General features: G+C 34.1%; 2 protein-coding genes across 2 annotated transcripts; both read left to right on the forward strand.

Moving 5' to 3' along the window:
- Positions 1-2,576: 2,576 nt before the first annotated feature.
- Positions 2,577-9,253, forward strand: LOC11422470 (B3 domain-containing protein REM16). Its single transcript, XM_003589226.4, has 5 exons — positions 2,577-2,853; positions 4,134-4,604; positions 5,351-5,804; positions 7,891-8,015; positions 8,680-9,253. Exons 1-5 carry the CDS (start codon positions 2,737-2,739, stop codon positions 8,947-8,949), a joined length of 1,437 nt encoding a protein of 478 aa, XP_003589274.2. The 5' UTR covers positions 2,577-2,736; the 3' UTR covers positions 8,950-9,253.
- A 5,768-nt stretch (positions 9,254-15,021) lies between these two features.
- LOC11419209 (B3 domain-containing protein REM16) lies at positions 15,022-17,701 on the forward strand. Its single transcript, XM_003589227.3, has 4 exons — positions 15,022-15,196; positions 16,107-16,647; positions 17,001-17,116; positions 17,276-17,701. The coding sequence occupies exons 1-4, from the start codon at positions 15,092-15,094 to the stop codon at positions 17,564-17,566; spliced, it is 1,053 nt and encodes a 350-aa protein (XP_003589275.1). The 5' UTR covers positions 15,022-15,091; the 3' UTR covers positions 17,567-17,701.
- Positions 17,702-21,634: the final 3,933 nt, after the last annotated feature.

Below are 21,634 nucleotides of genomic sequence, written 5' to 3' on the forward strand. Positions count from 1 at the left end.
AGTGGTTTGATGGATAAACTAGGACTAATGCATGTTAGAGCACTATTGACATGCCATTTATCGACTTATCTGTAACAATTATACTCTAATAAATAGATGGTTGCTGAATGATTTTATTATGTTAGAGCTATTTGAGCTATTTTGCTTAAAGGCTTAAAAAAGAATAGCAATCATACAAGGCCACATTAAGCAAAATTATCATTGATGTAAAATGACTAAAAATAAGAAACATTATGTTGCTCAATTGTTCATATAAAACTCAGCATAGATGAATTTACTAATATCAGTAGGGCTGCGATATTTTTGTACTGGCGAAAAGGAACTTTTGGGGGGGCAAAGGATTGGTTTTGTGATATTCTATGGAGTGCAGGATGCTGAGGTGTTTCTGTCCAAATTGCAAGAGATTAGAGTTAATGATCTTCCTCTTTGTATGAACATGAGGTGACTCTCACTAAGGGTGGTAGGTTGGTGACAGGGGGAAGAACATTTCGTGAGGTCCTGTCACAGTCCATCAGGGGTTATGAGTTTGAGAATGTCAGGGATAAAGAAATCCTCCCCGTCTGGCGCGGGTGGTGATTGTGGAAGCAGACAGGGTGCCTGTGAATGCTTTTGAAAACTGTTATGTTGGTTACCTTTGGAATCCGGGTCAAGCCTTATTCTTTCTTCCTACCAATCGAACAAATTTCGCCTCCAATTCCCACTTCCAAGTCCAATGAGACCCCTCCAATCCACCCTTGTTGGAAAATCTCATCCTCCCTATCCAAAGCTTAATTGAACAGCTGAGGATATAGTTATGGAAAAGCTGCTAAGCCACACCATTTATCAGTTCATAAAAAAATTGTCGTTGCCACGACCGAGACTGTGAAAAGCGGAAGTCATATTCATAAACTCGTCATTAACAGCTGAGTTAACACTAACCGGCAATCCTAGAAATTGAATTGGAAAGAAACAATGCGACATGACAGAAAAGTGGAAGCCATATTCATAAACTTGTCATTAACATTGATAACAATTAAGTTGCTTTTGTTGAATTCACCTCAAGTCCATACACCATCTCAAACTTCATCAAGATTTCCTTGATTCACCACAGATTCTCAACCGAATCCACACAAGAAATAATTGTATTGTCCATGAATTGCAAAATCGGAAAAGAAATTCTAGGATGAACATAGTATGAGCAAAATAATCCTCTTTCCAGACCTTTTGTTAACTAGGCCAGCAAACCTTCCGGAGTATATCTATCAACTGAGTTGTACTCACATGAACCGCTTATTTTCATATCTATCCTCCCATTCAATACCATATGGACTTAGAACCCACCTTCACCATTCACATTATTTCAAAACCTCGCATGTGTTTCTTCATCGTCACACTCATAGTCTAAAATAACCTTGCCTGACTTTTGGTCACATAGGTGGGAACACAGACGCCAAAAACAAAATGAAAACGAGGTTAACTTCATCAATTTGTTATGTGTGGCGTCCTACACATGAAAAGTGAAGAGAAACTCAATAAATGAAATGGACAGATCAAGAATCTGCATGAACATACCATTCAGATTCAAGTACTGTGTTGCAACGGTCATATGTAGTCAGTAAACAATTTAAAACAACCGGAGCATTTTAACACTTGAGTGGAGTCAAGCGGGTAGTACTAAGACATTGTCCAGTAGACAATTAAGAAAATTAATCTTTAGATACTTCAAAATCTATGATTTTTAAATGTACAAAAAATACTTCAATATCTATGAATACATCTTTAGATACTCAATTTTCTTCAAAAAAAAAAAATCTTTAGATACTCAATTATCTTCTCTTAACTAGTTTTATTCTCTATTGGTATGTTTTATTCAAAAACTTGCTATTCCTGAACATTTAAAGATATCTTCTCTTAATTTATTTTGAAAATTGCGCATTCAAGTAAAATTTATCATCTATTTTTGAATTCTTAACTAACATATCCTATAATTACTTCCTCCCTCTCAAAATAACGAAGTCATTTGAAAAGAAAAAAAAAATCCCAAAATTAACGACCAATTTAATTTTTCAATGCAACATTAATTTTTTTTTAATTATAACTTTAATTAATATTAAATGCACTAATACTCTCGGAAACCATTCTTATCTTTCTTACACTTACACAAAAAAAATTCTTAGTATACGTGAAATGGTATTGGAGAGAGTAGTAAAAAGTAAAAATGCAGTTAATAAAAATGAAAAACTACTCCGTTTTAAAATGAGTGTCGCTTTAGCCAATTGCACATAAATTAAGGAATGAAATGAAATAATCATTAGACATAACACTTTTACTAAATTGCCCAAGAAAAAGACAAACTTAAAGCTGTATTAAAAATTATGCGAGAAAAAGTTGTAGTATTTATTGAAGATAAAGTTAGGAGAAAAAAAATTAAAATGTTATTGAAAATGTAAAGTAACATTCATTTTAAAATAATTTTTTTGCTAAAACGACACTCAATTATGAAACGGATGGATGAGTAAAATATGCTTCTATACGCGGGTGGATGGAGCAGTAAAAAGTAAAAGATTTAAGATGACTAGGGTCTAAGACATTGACTAGAATGAATGTTTCTTGATTTGTGTCTGTCACTCGTCTTCCTCGTAAACTGTTGAGGTTTAAAGCCTGTAGCCTTCTGTCTCTCTTGCTACAACCAAAACCTTGCAACTCTGAACCATTTCATTCTCTCTCTCTCTCTCTCTCTCCCTCACTGTAATTCAAATGGGAGGAACACAAAACAGTAGCAGCAGGTCTTGGGAGGAAGACATTTACTGGACCCATTTCCAATTCATCCGTTTCACCCAATTTCTTCAACCCACCCATTTGGAACAACAACTTGTAAGTATTCTCTTCTTTCCTTCCATGTTCTTAAGTGTTCATATTTGGGTGTGCAGTACAGCACTTCATTTCATGTTCATACTATTTTTCACTTTTTTAAGTTTTTTTATTCATTATTTTTACAAATTTCATTAGCTGCAATTAGTTCTGTTGAACAAAATTTTCAGCTTTCGGTTAAAGTTTATATTTTTGCTTTTGAGACCCCCCTTTTTTTTTTTGGCTATAAAGGAAAAGATAAGGAAGTGAAAAAGGAGATTGTGGTGTGTAAGGGTTTCTTGGTTTATTGTTCTTTTCCTTGTTCTGCAAAATTATGTAAATTGTTGAAAAACTGCCTTCAAATTAGTATCTGCACATCCTGCCAGATTGCGCTAGGGGCAAGGCCGGGCGTTTGACAGCAGCAGGGGCTGGCTGGGAGCTGCCAATTTGCACCGGGCGTGTTTTGGCTGCACAGGATTGTGTGTTGAGTCTGTCTTGGGTGCCAGACGCTTCAGGCTGTGCGCCAGGTCTGGTGTGCGGATCTGGCGTTTCGTTTTTTTTTTCTTTCTTTTTGTAAGCTAGAGTAAGAACCAAAAGAGGGGTAGAGTGAAATTAGGGATTGCTCTTGTTGGATCTTGGGAGAGATTGTACTTTCTAGGGTTGAGAAACACATTCTAGACACCGGGCAGTGATTATCATTGAGGAGTAGAGTGAAATTAGGGACTGCTCTTGTTGAGCAATTAAGAATAATTTATTGGTCATTTTTGTAACTCTCTTGAGAGAAAGGGGAAAGGTAGAAATTAGGGTTTGTTCATGTTGAACATTGTAAGCTAATTTTTTGTAACTATTGTGTATCTCTTGTTAAGACTCGTTTGTAGTTGATCAGAGAGTTGCTCTCCCCCCATAAGTAAGTCAATTAGGTCCAAACTAGGTAAATCTTAGTGTGTTTGTTCCTCTTTTCTCTTTATCTTGTATGTATTTGGATTGATTGTCTGGATTTGTATTACCAATAGGTTCTAGATTTGTTATCGGTTGAATCTACTGTTGCTTAAGCTGTTTAGTTTTGGTTGCCACTGTTATTTGTTCCACTGTTCTTGTTGGTTTTTACAACAAGTGGTTTGCATTCAAACCATAAAGCATGTACTTGGGGATGATTGATGGCTGTTTCTCAAGCAATTTTTTTTTTTGAAGAATCAAATAATTACGTTTAGCTCTTAGGTAGATATATTAGTCTACCAACATCTCTTAGATTCTTCAGCTCAATATTTCATAGTCTCAAATGGAAATTTATACTTTTATTGCAGGCACTTCCTAAAACATTTTCAGACAATTTAAAGAACAAGTTGCCAGCAAATGTGACCCTTAAAGGTCCTAGTGGAGTTGTGTGGGATATAGGGCTGACAACTAGAGATGATACAATTTACTCCACGGATGGTTGGCAACAATTCGTGAAAGATCACTCTTTGAAACAGAATGATTTCCTTGTCTTCAAGTACAATGGTGAATCACTGTTTGAGGTTTTAATCTTTCATGGAGAAAGCTTCTGCGAGAAAGCAGCTTCTTATTTTATTCTTGAACGTGGACAAGCTCATACTGGACAAAGGGGTCGCAAGGCAAAGGACACAAACACTTCTGTTGAAGAAGTCAATACTCCTTCTAATGGCAGTGTTGAATGCGGTTTGCCTGAAAAATCATGGGAGGAAGACATTTACTGGACCCATTTCCAATTCATCCATTTCACCCAATTTCTTCGCGCCGATTTTGAACAGCAACTTGTTAGTACTCCCTTCATTCTTGTTTCCTTTTTCTCCTTTTCTTGCTTTCATGTTGTAAATGAAATAAAAATAAAAATAAAACCTTTCTAAAGTGTTCATATTTGGGTGTTGAGTACACGCACTTCATTTCATGTTCATACTAATTTCAACTTCTTTTCCTTTTTCTTTATTATTTTAAATTGCCCACCTTTTAGATTTTGTATCTATCTACCATTCCTTTAACTTTAGTTAATTCTTTTGAAGAAAGTTTTGATCTTTTTGTGCTTGTTTTTAAATAATGGCTTAGGAAATTTGATAATAGTTGTACATCTGTTTTTTTTCCTTCCCCCCTTTCTAGTGTATGCTTTTGAGACGCTTTGTTTTGAGCTTGCATTGCAATAGAGGAACCATGCATCTACATTTAAGTAGATTGATTTAAAGGAGGTGAATAAGGAGATTGGTTAACAGCTGTTTTTCAAGCAAATAATTAGTTTAGCTCTTGGGTTATTATTCTTTTTCCGATTCTGCAACCACTATTTATGTAAATCATGTACTGGAGATGATTAATAGCTGTTTTTCAAGCAAATACTCCCTCCATCCCTATATCTAAGCACCCTTTTATTAGAGACAAAAGGTGCTTACCTAGAGGAACGGAGGGAGTAGTTATGTTTAGCTCTTGCATATATATATATATTCTACCAATATCTTGGGCTCTTCAGCTCAATGTATCTTTTAATCTCAGATGGAAATTTATATTTTAATTGCAGGCACTTCCTAAAACATTCTCAGACAATTTAAAGAAGAAGTTGCCAGAAAATGTGACCCTTAAAGGTCCTAGTGGAGTTGTGTGGAATATAGGGCTGACAACTAGAGATGATATTGTTTACTTTGTGGACGGTTGGAAACGATTCATTAAAGATCACTCTTTGAAACAGAATGATTTCCTTGTCTTTAAGTACAACGGTAAATCACTCTTTGAGGTTTTAATCTTTGATGGAGATAGTTTCTGTGAGAAGGCAGCTTCTTATTTTGTTGGAAAATGTGGGAATGCTCAAATCGAACAAGGGGGTAGAAAGGCAAAAGACACAAATAAATCTGTTTCCCCTGAGCAGTTCTTGGCTGATGCGGTTCCCTCCCAAACAAACGGCAAAAGGACCAAGAAGAGGCCTGTTAATGAAGTTACGCCTCTCCAGACTAAGCGAGGAAGACGACCAAAAGCAGGTAATTCTTGTGAGAGAGCTCATGATTTGGTGGCTTGTAACAAGGAACACCCTGGTTAAAATATTTCTTTCTGTTCCATTAACTTTTACTATATTAATTTTAAACTGTTAAGTGAATAAAACTTTCTGATGTCATGGTTTCTTTGTGCTACACATGCTTCGGTATGATGTTTGCAAAAGCTTAAGAAGATAATTTCATGTTCATTGTGCAAACTAGTTTTTTCCCCTTTTTAAAATAGTCCTAAGCGTGGATTATGAGTATCTTACGATAGACACGAGTTGTATATCAATTTGATACTAAACTGAACCCAATTGATATGAACATCTAATGTGTGTCTATTTGGACATGTATCTCATCTTGGACATGTAACTCTAATGAATCAGTACCTAAACTTAGAGTAGCTAACCACTTTTTTGTCAAATTTGTATAACCAACCACTTTTCTTTTGTCATTTGATTTATGGCTTCAATAAAGAATCATTTGATTTATACTTCTGTTATGTCACATGTTTTTACTTAAAAAGGACATTCTTTCTGTAATGCCTTAACTTTAGCAGATGACTTGGGCTTGAGTGACAAAGGGGATAAACTCAAAGTATGGAGATTTTGTGTAAGGAGAAACTACAAAAGAATGAACCATGAGGTGGCAATGATGGAAATTGAGAATTAGTTGGGTAATTTGGGATTTGGTTATATGAGGTGGTAGTTGTGGAGAGATAGAGGGTATCATGGAAGAATCATTATTTTGTTTGGTCAGAGAATTGCGTGTTTTCTCTGTGTAGAGCATTGCTCTGTGTTGTTAGGGATTTATCACCAATAAACACTCACATTTCATTTGTAATTCTAGGATTCTCTTTGATTTCTTGCTTCTGTTATTTCTGGTTTGCAACAAATTAGTCTGACCCTCCGGATTAGTGGATAGGAATTGCAAGGTTTGCAATAAATTTGGCACTTTCCTCGTCATAGCTTTTCTTGTGATTTTGCTCAATGGGAGCACTCGCAAGTTTGCATTCAAGCTTACCTGTTTCCTGCAAAAGGTCAAACATGTATTTCCTTTGAGAGATCAATATGTCTTGCTTTGAATAGGCCACCTCAATTTTCAAGAAATGCTTGAGTTTTCTGAGGTCCTTCATCTCAATCTTTATTTTTCCTTTAACAAATGTGATAGCGCCCATTAAGGGAAAGGTCCAAATGGAGAGGAGAGGGGCTTAGTTGTCAACTTAGTTAGAGAGAGGGAGAGAAATACACATGGAAGAGGGGAATATATAGAGAGGCAGTGTCATGTGTTTCTATTCTGTTTTACAGTTTTAGTTCTGATTCTTGATTTTCCAGCATTAGCTGTTCAACTGAGTTCCCCGCCTGTGTTCCAAATCTTCTAATCATGGCAATGGAAAATGATTCTCTGTCAACATTTGATTTCTCTGCACACCAAAAATAAGACCAGCTTCGCCCTTGATGCTCTTTCAACCCATCCAACAGGATCTTTACCGTAAAATCCACCGACTCTACCTTCGTAGCCCACATGTCGTCCATCGTCACTGGTTTCCTTCTTATGTCAGACCAATTGATAGAGACTCAAAAATGTAATAGTATAGAATGAGTGTGTTATTTACTAACATAAAATTATTACATGAGTTTCCTCCTATAATCCATAGAGCAAAGCTCTTTCAGAGGATGAATACCAATGCCCTCTGCCCAGTAGAAATTGTAAAATAGAATACAGACAGCTCAAGATAAAGAAGGAAAGTTAAAATTGCAATATTGTTCGAGAAGGAAATATTAAACTGTCTCTGAAGTTATCTCCTGTAATCATAATATCATTTACATACACAAAAAATACAATTAGTTTTCCTCCTTGTGAATGCTTGAAGAAAAGATTGTGATTTCCTTGACTTTGCTTATAGCCTAAACACACAATTGCCTTTGATTTTATTTTGGGTCAAAAATATGTATTAAAACTCATCTGATCTTCCATAGCAAACTGATACTTGTCTAGGAAAGAGTATTTTGCATTCAAATCCTTATATTTATGCCAAAGCTCATTATTTTATTTAAAACTCATGATTGAACTGTTCAATTCCACACAGAGGCAGCACTGTCAAAGTTATCATCATCGCATGCTGAGAAAAAGATAGCCGAATCATTTACCTCCTCTTTTCCTTATTTTGTTAAAATGATCAAAACGTTCAATGTCGATGGTCCACGTATTCTGGTGAGTTTTTTCCTTTTTTGTAATTCATAATTTTCCTCCCAAATAATGTTGTTTTATCTCTCCGCCCTTATCTTTAAGTAACCTGTGTAGTGTTTCATTTGCTTGACAAATTGATCTTGTTGGAGTATATTAATTTTTACCGAAACAGTATTTCTCCTTTTATGTATGGAGGATGGTAACTTGGTAAGCATAGCTTAAAGCTTTAAGATGTACTTTATAAAGAAAAAGCAGAAGCATTTAAGATGTATACATTACCAGTAAAAAATGATCTCAGTGAAAATTCCATCCACAATTCCATAGTGATACGAGTCCTAATTAATGAGTCAATCTTGGTAGATTTGAACTATTACTTTAATTCACTTAGTGAAATGCTGCTTGACAAACTTCTCAATCACTGCTATGAGATTTACAAATTGAATTCTAAGCAATTTCTATGTTGTATTTCTCCAAAGAAGTACCAATTGTTATTGTTATCTTATCATAGTTTTCTTTTCTTAAAATTTTGTATTGATCTATATTGCAATTTTAACGTTCCTTCTTAAATATTCCTATTTTAAGTTTATTGGTCGTATTATTTGTTACGTAAAGTTTTCTTCCTATTCACTGTGCTTGCCATTAACATTGAAGCTCTTGTTGATAGTGATTTATAATTGATATGATGCAGAATGTACCCCACCAATTCTCAAAGGCACATCTTCCAAACCGCAAGATAAAGATTATTCTTCATAATTTGAAGGGAGAACAATGGACTGTTAATTCTGTTCCAACAACTAGAGTGAATACAGATCACACTCTATGTGGAGGATGGGTGAATTTTGTTCGTGGCAACAACATAAAAGTTGGAGATGTCTGCATTTTCGAACTTATACACGAGTGTGAATTACGTGTTCGCGTCGCTGAAGTTGGAAAAGATGATTCTAGGTTGGAAAACTAGCTTTTAGTATGCTTAGTGCAAAGACATGATGTCCCTTGCCATGACACTTCTAGTATGGCAAAAGTCAGCTCAAAGTGCAGAAACAAAGTTGATTATTGTGTTTAGTACTGCTGATGTAGAAATTGTATTGGGTGGTAGTTATTTTTAATTTAGTAACTGATGTTCAGTTTACAAATATGTTATTTTTGGTAGTTATTAGCAGTTATTGTTTTTATGAACCAATTGTTGTCTTTGTTGAGTTGTTTTTCAGATGGCATGTATGTACTGTAACTTTTATAATCTTCATTAACATTGTTTTTTTCCATTGTTGTCTCTACGTTATTTTCCTGTTCTTGTTCAATCAACAAATTGGTATCTATAACCCTGTTCCTAAGGATACGGTGTGCAAGTTTAACCTCATGGATTCTGAAGTAAGTTTTCTCGGAATCGCTCTGACAGTGTTCAACGAAAGAAACTGTCAACTCTGGACAATGTGTATGGAGGTGTACTTGGAAGCTTTGGATAAGTGGGAGGGAGTGGAAGAATGTTATGATCCCTGTACTTACGAACAATTCTGCCATGGCACAAATAAAAGTGCAAAAGTAAAAGAAGACAAAGAAAGCAAAGTCAAAGGTCTACTTGTTTGATGTTGACTCAACCACTATTTTCACAAGAATCGTGTCCTTGAAATCAGCAAAGGAGTTATGAGATTATCTCAAGAAAGAATATGAAAAAGATGAAAGAATTAAAGGCATGTAAGTCCTCAACTTGATCCGAGAATTCAAAGTTCAAAGAATGAAGGATTTTGAAATGATTCAAAATTACTCTGACAAACATCTCAATATCGCAAACAATGTAAGACATCTAGGATAAGACTTTACTGAGTCTAGAATTGTTGAAAAAATTCTTGTAACAGTACACGAAAGAAGGAAGTAACCATCACTACGTTTAAGAATACCAAGAATTTCTCAAAAAGTTCTTTGACAAAATAGCTTAATGCATTGAAGACACAAGAATAGATAAGACGTATGAGAGAGGAAACAACATGAGAAGCAGCTTTAGCAACCAAGCAAAAAAATGTGGGCAAATTCAAGAAGGATTTTGGTGAAATTGAAGTCGACTCAACGTCAGTCAGCCAATGTAAAAGAAAATAATGAAATTCGAAGAAAATCTTCACTTCCTTGTCTACACTGGAAAGAAAGGTCACCCACCATTTAGAGGTTGGAGAAGACCTGATGTTAAGCGCACCAAGTGTAATCAAATAGGGCATGAAGCTATTACATGTGAAAATAAGAATCAACAACGTAGTGACAGGAAAAGATTATTGAACAAGAAGAAGAGAAGGGTGACTTGTTCATTGCGACATGTTTCTCTAACATCGAATCAAGTGAGAATTGATTGATTGACAATGGGTGTACTAACCACATGAAACATAACAACGATCTATTCAGGAAACTAAGCAATAGCAACCTCAGTCTATTATTCTAGTACAAAGTTCATTTATGTGTTACACGTCTTTGAAACTGATCAAAGTGTGTTACCTATTGGGAAATTAATTGAAAAGGGATATAAAGTTTTGTTTGAAAATGAAAGCTGTTTAATTAAAGATAGTGATGGCAAATGTACTTTCAAAGTAAAAATGAGAGGAAAAAGTTGTTCTAAATCCATTGGAGGAGGATGGGCAAATTGGTTTACAAATGAAAGAAAATGTCACAGATTTGTGGCATAAAAGGCTTGGGCGTTATCATCATCCAGGGATAATGCAGTTAAAATCCGAGATGGAAAATGACCTTGCATAACTTGATGACCATGTTTCAAATTGCAAGGCTTGTTAATTTGGAAAACAAATCATAAAGCTGTTTTCAAAGACAACATGCAGAACAACAAAGAAGCTGTAATTAATTTATACTTGCATTGCATGTCCGCAAAGAACACCTTCTTTGCATGATAGTCATTATTATGTTATATGCATTGATGATTTTAGTTGTATGTGTTGGATCTTCTTTCTAAAGCACAATCCTTAGGTAGCACAAGTATTTTAGCAATTCAAAATCTGGAGTGGAGAATGAGGATGGTTGTAACATTCAAACTCTTAGATCTGATAACGGCAAATAGTATATTCTGAAGCATTTGATCGATTTTGTGATGAAGTTAGAATTCATCATCATTGGACGGTTCAATACATTCCACAACATAATAGAGTTAGTGAAAGAAGAAACAAATTTATATTGGAGATGACCCAATGTATGTTACATGGTAAGAACTTGACCAAGAAATTTTGGGCAGAATCGGCGAACACGTTGTTTATTTGCAAAATAGGCTTCCTACAAGAGCAATAAATGATATGACACCATTTGAGGCCCGGTATGATTACAAACCCTCCCTAAATTTCCTTAAAAAAATTTAGATGCTTATGTTTCGCTCATGTTCTGCATATCAAGAGAGATAAACTAGACAAAAGAGCCCTTCTATGCAGTTTTTCGGCTACAACTCTGTTGCAAAAGCTTATAAAAATTTCTAGCCGCAAAATTGTAAAATTATTATAGGCAGATATGTGAAATTTATGGAAGATTAAAAGTGGAATCAGGATGACACAAATGGGATAAAAGCAATCCAAAGAGCCAAAAGCCCAGTCTTACAAAATAGATGAAAGCAATGAAAATAGGGAAATTGAAATGGTAGATGGACATTCCTGTGAGAGGCACAAGACTACTTTTGGATGTTTATCGAAGATGCGATATCACTGTTTGTTGACAAACCTCATGATAGAAATATTCACAAGAGTTTTGCAAATAAGTTATTTATTTATTTTTCAAATGTGATTCGCTTGATTACGATCCAATAATCCTAAGAGTTTTGTGAGATTGAAATTCAGGAAGCATTTTCTAATAGCAGCTATAATTTAAATGAAAAGCTGCACAGTACAAAACATCAAAATGAATTAGCAAATTTCATGAACAAAATATAAAAAGTAAAACCAAACAAGTTGCTGTATATTTGACACAATCTACTTGGCAAATCAATACATCATAGATCCGAAGAGCACTCGCAACTTGGTGAAAGTCAATGCATGATGATAATGACAGCATCCAGCAGTGATTTTGATTCATTTTGTTAGGCTTCAAAGGCTTACATTACATGTTTTGATAAAAAAAAAAGCATCTTTATGTTTGAGTATGCATGAGCATGGATTGCAACATGAATTTTGCTGCCTACAAATTGCATAAATCAGTATTGCACAAATTGAATGTCAATGTGCTAGTGTTACAATTGGAATCCAATTTTGAACAAAAGAGAATTAAAATCTAACCAAATAGTACATTTGAAGGGAACTTGCAACTTCTTGAATACGCAGCAAGCAACAACATAAATAAAAACAACAATATCGAAATAGTAGGTGCACTGATGAGAAGTGAGTATCTCAGATGCAGTGCTGAGCCTGCTCCCAAACTCACCAATCTTCCTCAAGGGAATATCAGTATCCTCCAGAGAAGATTCAAATTGTATTTGCTTCTATTATATCTTTCCGATTTCAGAGTTCATTGTTGTTGTAAATTGTAATAACCTATGAACCACTAACACAAACACAGATATCGATGCTACAACATCGTTCCATGCTACGAGTTTACATGTATCATGTATCATACATCATTGTGCTCAGTTTTTGGCTGCTGAGCAACCGGATATGACCACCTATGCACGGCCTCGAGGATCCTCTTGCTCTCAGAGAGAGTGATTAGGGAGACTTAGGAACTGAAATTTCTCGTTGTATTTCCTTGAAAGCAAAAGATTACATGTACATGCCTTTATATAGGCTATTAGGCTAAGAGAAGCTTAAAAATAGCAACTAACTTACCTTCTAAATAAGTAATAACAAATTTAGTCTAACAAACTTTGAGATAGAAACAAATTAATAACTAATTTACAGTTATGCGGCTATGGATATATCCGCATAACTGAGATCATGAATTGACCAGCTGGGATGAGAGTGATGAAAACAATCTCTAAGAGAAATGGTGTTTCGAGTAGTGAAATATGCCCTAGGTTGCTTATTTCTAGAGGCTTATGTATAGGAGAAGGTTTGTATGCCATGTACTGGCTGGCCATATATAGTAGCCTCTAATCTTAGTATCAGGATGTTAGTTTGAAGCCCTAGTTCTATAGTATAAATTAGTATAGAATCATGTGGCTTGTGATTGTCATGTAGGATATGATTCAAAGGACTAGAAATCATAATTAGGTTGAATATTCATGATTAAGTGAAATGAGATTAGTGTGTATACCTTATGACCCTTAACTTTATATTAGAACCAAAAATTAGAACCGTTTATAAAAGCAAAATGCCAAATTAATAACTAACTTATGGATATATTCACACCTTGCTACTAGAAATTTGTGATCAATTGATGGTCCTAAATTTCTATGTTTTTATTACTTATTTTGTATAGAAAAGAACCAAAAACTAGAAGTAAGAGAAATAAGAAATGTAAAAAATTAAGTATGTTATAAATTATATAACATATTTGCAAGTTCTTTTTTTTTAAGAAGTCGGGCTAGCCCTCCAAAATTTGGCATCAGGGAGAGTCTAACTTATTTGCGAGGTAAATACACAAACATTAGTTTGGTGTAGTGGCTGAGTCCGCTAAAGATGAACTTAAGACACGAGTTCAACCCTTGGTTTAAGTGCGTGTCAGCAGCTCGAGGTGAGCGAATAAAATATCAGAACGTAAAAAGTAATTCTCTAGGTTCAAAATGTGAAATTTTTTGAATGTAGAGTAAAAAAAAAAATATCTTTTTCATTAAATATGGGTGAGACATTTTCATTATAATTTTTGAATGTTTGTTTAGTACTACTTAAACATTAACTTTTGTTACTAAGTTGTCTTTTTTATTAGCTTGATACTCAAAAGTGTCTTCTAATAGTATGTTTTATAACAAAAATTGCTAACCCTTTGAACTCCAGCCCTCATTTTACCAAATAAATAAGGGTCCTGCTGGCTTGATAATGAAGCTAAAACTTTCGAAATAACAATTTTTTAACTTGTAATAAGTTGAATTCATCATATTCCAACAAAATATAAATTGCTAACCCCTAAACATTAAAAGATATTTTATAGTTTTAACGCATTCAATACGGTCGTTGAAAATAATGTATTCAACGCGTCAAAATATGTTGAATCAAGACTACATGTTGTTAGTTTTAAATAAATTTTTTGGTTTTTTTTTAATAACTAAATTTCCGATTTTAAAATCTACGCTAATCGATTTCAATCCAACAATCACCGACACGGTAAGTGTGTGAATGCATTTAAGATACTAGAAATGGACTAAAATCACTGTTTCTTTACACTTTCTTACATTACTAATCATTGTGAAAGATATCAGTTTTCACTATATTCCAACAAAATATTTCTATTTTTGTTCCCTTAACAAATACCCCAAGAGTACTCTTGCATTTTTCAATAAATATAATATTTTTTTTGAGAGACCAATAAATATAAATTGTTAACTCCTAAACATGAAAAGATATTTTATAGTTTGAACGCATTCAATATGGTTGTTGCAAATATGTATTCAACGCGTCAAAATACTTTTATAGTTTGAACACATTCAATATGGTCGTTGCAAATATGTATTCAACGCGTCAAAATACTTTTATAGTTTGAACACATTCAATACGATCGTTGCAAATATGTATCCAACGCGTCAAAATACTTTTATAGTTTGAATGCATTCAATACAGTCGTTGCAAATATGTATTCAACGCGTCAAAATACTTTTATAGTTTGAACGCATTCAATACGGTTGTTGCAAATCATGTATTCAACGCGTCAAATCTAATTTTGAATAAACTTTCAATTTTTTCAATAAATTAATTTACGACATTCAAATCTACGCGAATCGATTTCAATCCAAAGATCACGATATAGTAAATGTGTGAACGTATTTAAGATGAGTATGAAATATACTAAAATCAATGTTTTTATACATTTTCTTACTTTCCTAACCGTTGTGAAATTAATCATTTTTTACCTTTTACCTTCCTTATAAATATGACATGTACTAGAGCCTATGCTGTACTTTACGTCTCTTCTTGAACTAGACCCTGTCACTCTCTGTACTTTGCACCTTTGAACCATTTCACTCTCTGCTTCTGTTTCAAATGGAAGATAGCAGCAGATCTTTGGAAGAAAACATTTACTGGAACCATTTCCAGTTCATCCATTTCGCTCAGTTTCTCCACTCCACTGATTTTGAACAGCAACTTGTAAGTATTATTTTTCAACTTTTTCTTTACTTCCATGTTCTTGATGAAACAAAAATGAAATCTTTATAAAGTTTTCATATGTGGGTGGTGTTAAGTACATGTACTTCATGTTCATGTTCATGCTACTTTCAAGTTCTTTTATTTTGTTCTTTTTCTTCATTATTTTAACTTGCCCATCTTTTAAATTCTGCATCTTTTTACAATTCTTGTAATTGCAGTGAGTTCTTTTGAAGAAAGCTTTGAGCTTTTGACATATACATATTGATATTGTTATGCTTGTTTTTAAATTAGGAATAGGCATGACAATGGGGCGGATACCGTTTTTGTCTTTCCCCCTTAAACCCGATGGGATTCGGGTTTAGGTATGCCTTTGCCATCCACGATTTCAACATGTGAAAGAAAAAAAATCTCAGGTCGGTACCTGATAGGGTTTAAGTATCCCCACCCCATCTCCACCCTGACATGAACTTGGAGCACATTTTGGTACTTTTTTCTTATAAAAGGTCCAAAACTACGCCGTTTCAACAATCTGGTTTTATTAAATTCATGCTTTTCTAGCTTAAAGGAAATGAATAAGGAGATTGTAGTGTAGTTTTTAAATAACGGATTAATTTTATTTTTACATGTTCTGCAAACACTATCTATAACATATTTGATCCATGTCATAAAAAATTCGACAAAGTTTTACGTTGGTTGTTGACTGTCTAACACAACCCTCTCCTTTTATCGAGTTTAGGGTTTAGGCTTGTGATGATGCAGTCATGAACATAGGCAGGATAGCTGTTGTTGTTGCAAACACTATCGATGTAAATCATGTACCTGTGATGATTAATAGCGGTTTTTCAAGCAAATAATTATGTTGAGTTCAATGTATCATAATCTCAAATGGAAATTTATCATTTTATTGCAGGCACTTCCTAGAACATTCTCAGACAATTTGAAGAAGAAGCTGCCAGAAAATGTGACCCTTAAAGGTCCTAGTGGAGTTGAATGGAATGTAGGGCTGCAAACTAGAGATAATACTGTTTACTTCGTGGACGGTTGGCATCAGTTTGCAAGAGATCATTCTCTGAAAGAGAATGATTTCGCAGTCTTTAAGTACAATGGCGAATCATTGTTCAATGTGTTAATCTTTCAAGGAGAAAGCTTTTGTGAGAAAGCGGCTTCCTATTTTGTTGGTCTCAGGGAGAAGGAAACAAACAAGTCTGTTGAAGAAGTCAACACTGTTCTTAATGCTGGTGTTGAATCTGCTTCCCCTGAGCAGTTCACGGCTAATGCAGTCACTATAGTGCTTCCCTCCCAATCAACCGGCAAAAGGACCAAGCAGCCTGTTAATGAGGTCACACCTGTCCAGACTAAGAAGCGAGGAAGACCACCGAAAAAAGCTAATTGTTCTCTTGAGAGAGAAGTGCATGATTATGATTTGGTGGCTTGCAACAAGGAACACTCAGGTTAAAATATTTCTTTATTTTTCATTAACTTTAACTATCTTGATTTTGGCTTTTCCCTTAATGGGTCCTTTTATACCCTCACAGTCAAGTAATCTCATGTAAGCATAATATCATCAACATAAACAAAAAATACAATTAGTTTTCCTCCTTCTGAATATTTTGAAGATTGTGATTTTCTTGACTTTGCTCATAGCCCTTTGATTTCATTCTAGTTCTTAAAACTATGGATTAAAACTCATCTGATCTTCCCTTACTTGTCTACGAAAGAGTATTTTGCATTTAAATCCTTATATTTATGCCAGAGCTTATCCTTATATTTAAAACTCATGATTGAACTGTTCAATTCCACACAGAGGCATCCATCAGTGGGAAGGAAGATGAGAAAAAGATAGCCCACTTATTTACCTCCTCTTTTCCATATTTTGTTATGATAATGAAATCCTGCAATATCAGTGGTTCACGTACTCTGGTGAGTTCTTCCCTTTTGTGAATTGTGATGCTTTATTTTACTCCCAAATAATGTTGTTTTATCTCTCCACCCTTATCTTTAAGTAACTTATGTAGTGTTTCATCTGCTTGAGAAACTAATCCAGTTGGAGTATAATATTGAATACTTGTTATATTGTAGAGAATCCCATGTCATTTCTCTGCTACACATCTCCCTGACTGCAAGACAGAAGTTACGCTTCGCAATGCAAGAGGTGAATGTTGGAATGTGAACTCCATCCCAGTGGGAGCAACACACACCTTTTGTGGGGGATGGATGGCCTTTGTTCGTGATAATGGTATCAATCTTGGCGACACAATAATTTTTGAGCTCGTTTCTAATTTTGTGATGAAGGTTTATATATCTGGGGTTGGAAAAGAAGGTCTTGACTATCAAAATTATAAACGAGCTCAAAAATGTGCTTGTTTGTGAGATAGATAAATCAATCTTAGATGAAGATTTTTTGTGGCATGAGTTGCCAAGACTTTATACATTTTATAGATGATGATTTTTTGTGGCATGAGTTGCCAAGACTTGATACATTTTATAGATGATGATTTTTTGTTACGCTGCTGCATTTTAGTTCATGTTATTGCGAAATGTTGGTGATACGACTTAATTCGAGTAGGGATCACACTTCCGAATTTAGGGAGAGAAGCTAGAATGAAAAAGAGGAATTTGATTATATTTTTCATTGATTTTAATCATGAGACAATACAATGCTTATATTAGCTAGTGCATACTCGTAGTAAGATAACTACATCAATCACACAACGACACTATTACCAGACAAACCAATAAAGTATGCATAAAAGATCCCTTCTAGAATAAATAATTATATGAGTTATCGTTCTCTTATTTTAAGGGTTGTAAAAGAATGGTCTCAACGCATCATGACCTCAAAAGCTACATGCACATATTCTTAGATTTATACAAATCATTGCATCATTGTTTGCAAGGCAATTTACTACATCAATGTATGCAAGGGAAGCTCTATCTGGTAGCATTTTTTTTCCAGCTAATGTGTTTCCAAGTGTCACACCATACGGCGGAACTTTGTCACAATCACCACCCCACAATTGCCAAACGATAAAAATATCTCAAACCATTATCATTTGCAACCCAATTAGCATTGAACTATCTGCCTTAAATCCTTGAAAACTATCTGTTTTGCATAGTGTTGACTCACAGTTTGTCAAGCAAAGGAACAGTCTTAGGATCAACAAGATGAAAGGAAGTTGAGCTCCTTCTCCTTTCATGGTAGTCACTGCCCATGCAGCTAAAAACACATTCTTCCTGATTGTAACTTGGATAAAGAAATGGATATATAATCATGAGGTTCCAATATTGAAGGTGTATATGGCTGGTTCTTGGAAATATTTACCTTTACAGTGCCATGCTTGAACATGTAATTCACACTTTTCACCACATTAAAAACAAGATGCTCCATGTAGTCAAATACATGAAAAATTTTACTTATAAATTCAATCGAACTCATCAAATTAGCAATGCTTGAGAAACCAAGGGCAGTACTCACAATAGCTCTTGCCCTCATTCACTTGCCTTCCTTTGTTGTGATCCAAAAGAACTTGTCTGCAACCTCATCCACACAATTACCAAGAGTAGCACATTGGTCTCCCTCTCGTGATAGTTGAACTTATCAGCAAGGTTTGGATTATCAGGTCTGACTTCATTTAAAATTAGCGAGAGAACAGCATCAACAATTGATTGAACCTCTGTAGTAGTTGAACTTGTACCCTCTCTGAAATGTGATGGCACATGTTGATCATTTTCCGTTGCCTCCATCGTTGGCACTTTTCGCAGCATAACGCAATAAAAATGGCGCAATGAATTGTCATCAAGTATAGTATACAATATAGGGTATACTGGAGACAAAGCATGATTGAGAGAACATGCATTGCTATCTTCAAAAACTGACCTATCATATGCCGTAATGTGCGGACAACGAGCTCACTGGCCTGCTCAAATCACGCCTTCCTGATATTCCCACCAGAGAGCACCGCGGCAAATGATGATGTTTTCATTAGTTTGATGGATGTGATTTCACGCCGTAGTAGGATAGCTACATCAACCCTACAATAACACTATCACCCTAATAGAGTATACCTAAACAACCCCTTCTAAAATAAACTAATATTTGAAACGTAACACGTAATATGACAGAGGAATATTTATTTGGGGTGTTTCAGATTCATGAGTTAATTAGAGTACAAGACAATACTCTATAATATCCTAGTCCCTTCTGTTACATTTCTTTTTATGGATACAAGTAACTTTAGATCACTGAATATGTGAGATTTGACATTATATTTTCTTCTTTCAACAAATCGTTTATAATTTTTATGTTTATCAAAATTATGTAAACTCAAATAATATACAAAGCTATGAGTGCTCTACAATTGGAGCTTAACACAAGTAATCCAATTGCATAAATAATTTTTATGTTTCTTTAATCTTCCATTACTACTAACTACATCCTCCTCTGGTCACTATTATAAGTAAAAATTTATAATATATGTTTATTTAATAAATGATGTATGTAGTTTATAATGTAGATTACATACATCATTTATTGAATAAATTTGCTTATAACAGTGATTAGATGGTGTATTAGTTTTCTTTATTTTGTTCTAACCATTAGTAGGATAACATTTTGAGTGAATAAGCTATTTAGTCCTCAAATTTGTATGTATCCGTCAATTTCATCACCTGATTTTTTCGAAATAGCTTATATGTCCGTGAATTTTATAAATGTCAATCAATTTAGTCCTTCCATCAAGTCTCGTCGTTAACAATGTTGACGTATCCCGTTAAACGCTACCGTGGAGTTTCAAGTAGGCTTCCACGGATACTCGGACGAATTTGATCAAAAAAAAATTTGAATTTTCTTTTAGACTTTTTTTAAACGAAAGTCATTATGAGTTGTTACCTTGTCCAATCAATCCATGAATTATTCATTAAAAATCAAGTCGGTCCCTAAATAATGTTACTCACTATACATGCATAGATGCAAAGTGAAACACAAACAATTGATCCTAGAGCTTTATGAGTATTGGATAAGTCGTTGACAAATATATAAACTCCTGAAAAATAATACTCTAGCAAGCTCCAAACAGTTAAAAAGTCCATCTGTGATATTTAAATGATATTTTCAAGAAGATGGATGTAAATGTTCTCTCTCCTGATCAGGCCTTTCAGCTTTGAAGACTTGTTACAAGAAATGCTTTGGCAGTGGAAAAACTTGTATTTGAAGAATTGTTGTGAAGAAATTCATAGCAGAGATATCATTAATTTTTTAAGGAAAATATTAACTAGTGCCCGGGACGTTGGTTAAGGAATTATTAAAGAAAATATTTTTTTGAAAATTGTGTATTTTATGTTTTAAAAGTTAAAAAGTTGTTCTTTTCAATGCAAATTATATTTTTTCTTTTTACTTTTAGCTTCTTAGCCTGTGCCTCGGGAGCATCGGTTAACAAAACCTATTTTCTAATATGGAAACTCAAACCACTTGTTAATTTCAAACACCACAGGATAAATCATAAATATAAAAAAGCCAAATCATTCTAAAACCCTACAAACTATATATTAACCACCATGTACAGCTTTAATTTAAGATCGAATACTGCAGTAGGTATTTGTTTAGCACAAACCAAATTTATTCATTTTTCATTTCTTCTATACAATGAAGTGTTTCTTATCTTTTTGACAAATCAATGCAACAAGATAATAAGCTCAAATCAGTATGATAGTTCATAAAAGCTCAAATCTTTCTGGAGAGCAGATAATTTTCAAGAGTATAAGAAGAAACTGGCTGGTGTGTAAAAAATAGTATGCAAATGAAATTATTGCAAAGAGAAATAAGTAGAGTTAAAAGAAGGTTATAACTATGTAATAAAAATATAACATATATCTATCTTCAATGCATAGTAAAGCTAAATAATAAAAAGGACCTACCTAGTTAATTAGTTGAAGGCACATATATAGTCTAGAAATAAGAATACTAGGATTTCATAAAAATGTAACATATATGTTAAACATGAAAAAGATAATAAATAATAGTTAAACACATTCTTTTATTTTTTAGCATTTATTTGACTATATCAGGGATCTCTTTGATAAATAAGATATAGATCAATTTTGAGTGACAAAATTTAGAGACCAACTTTATTTTTTTTTAATGAATAACTCATGAGAAATGATATTGGTACAACCATTTTGGTACAACTTTTGTACAACTTTCTCTTTCATACTCACATTGTGTTTTTATTCTCTCTCTTCCTTTTTCTCTTTCTATTGTTTTTAACCAATGAGAAGAGAGAACAACAAAGTTGTCTCAAATGTTGTACCAAAATGATTGTCAAAACATCACTACTCATAATTTATCGATTGATTTGACTGTGTAACAATTGTAATGACTTTCGCTTCAAAAAAGAAGAAAAAAAAAATCAAATTCGTCCTTGTACATGTGGAAGCTGACTT

This window comes from Medicago truncatula, chromosome 1, assembly GCF_003473485.1.
Source record: "Medicago truncatula cultivar Jemalong A17 chromosome 1, MtrunA17r5.0-ANR, whole genome shotgun sequence".
Lineage (NCBI taxonomy): Eukaryota > Viridiplantae > Streptophyta > Magnoliopsida > Fabales > Fabaceae > Medicago > Medicago truncatula.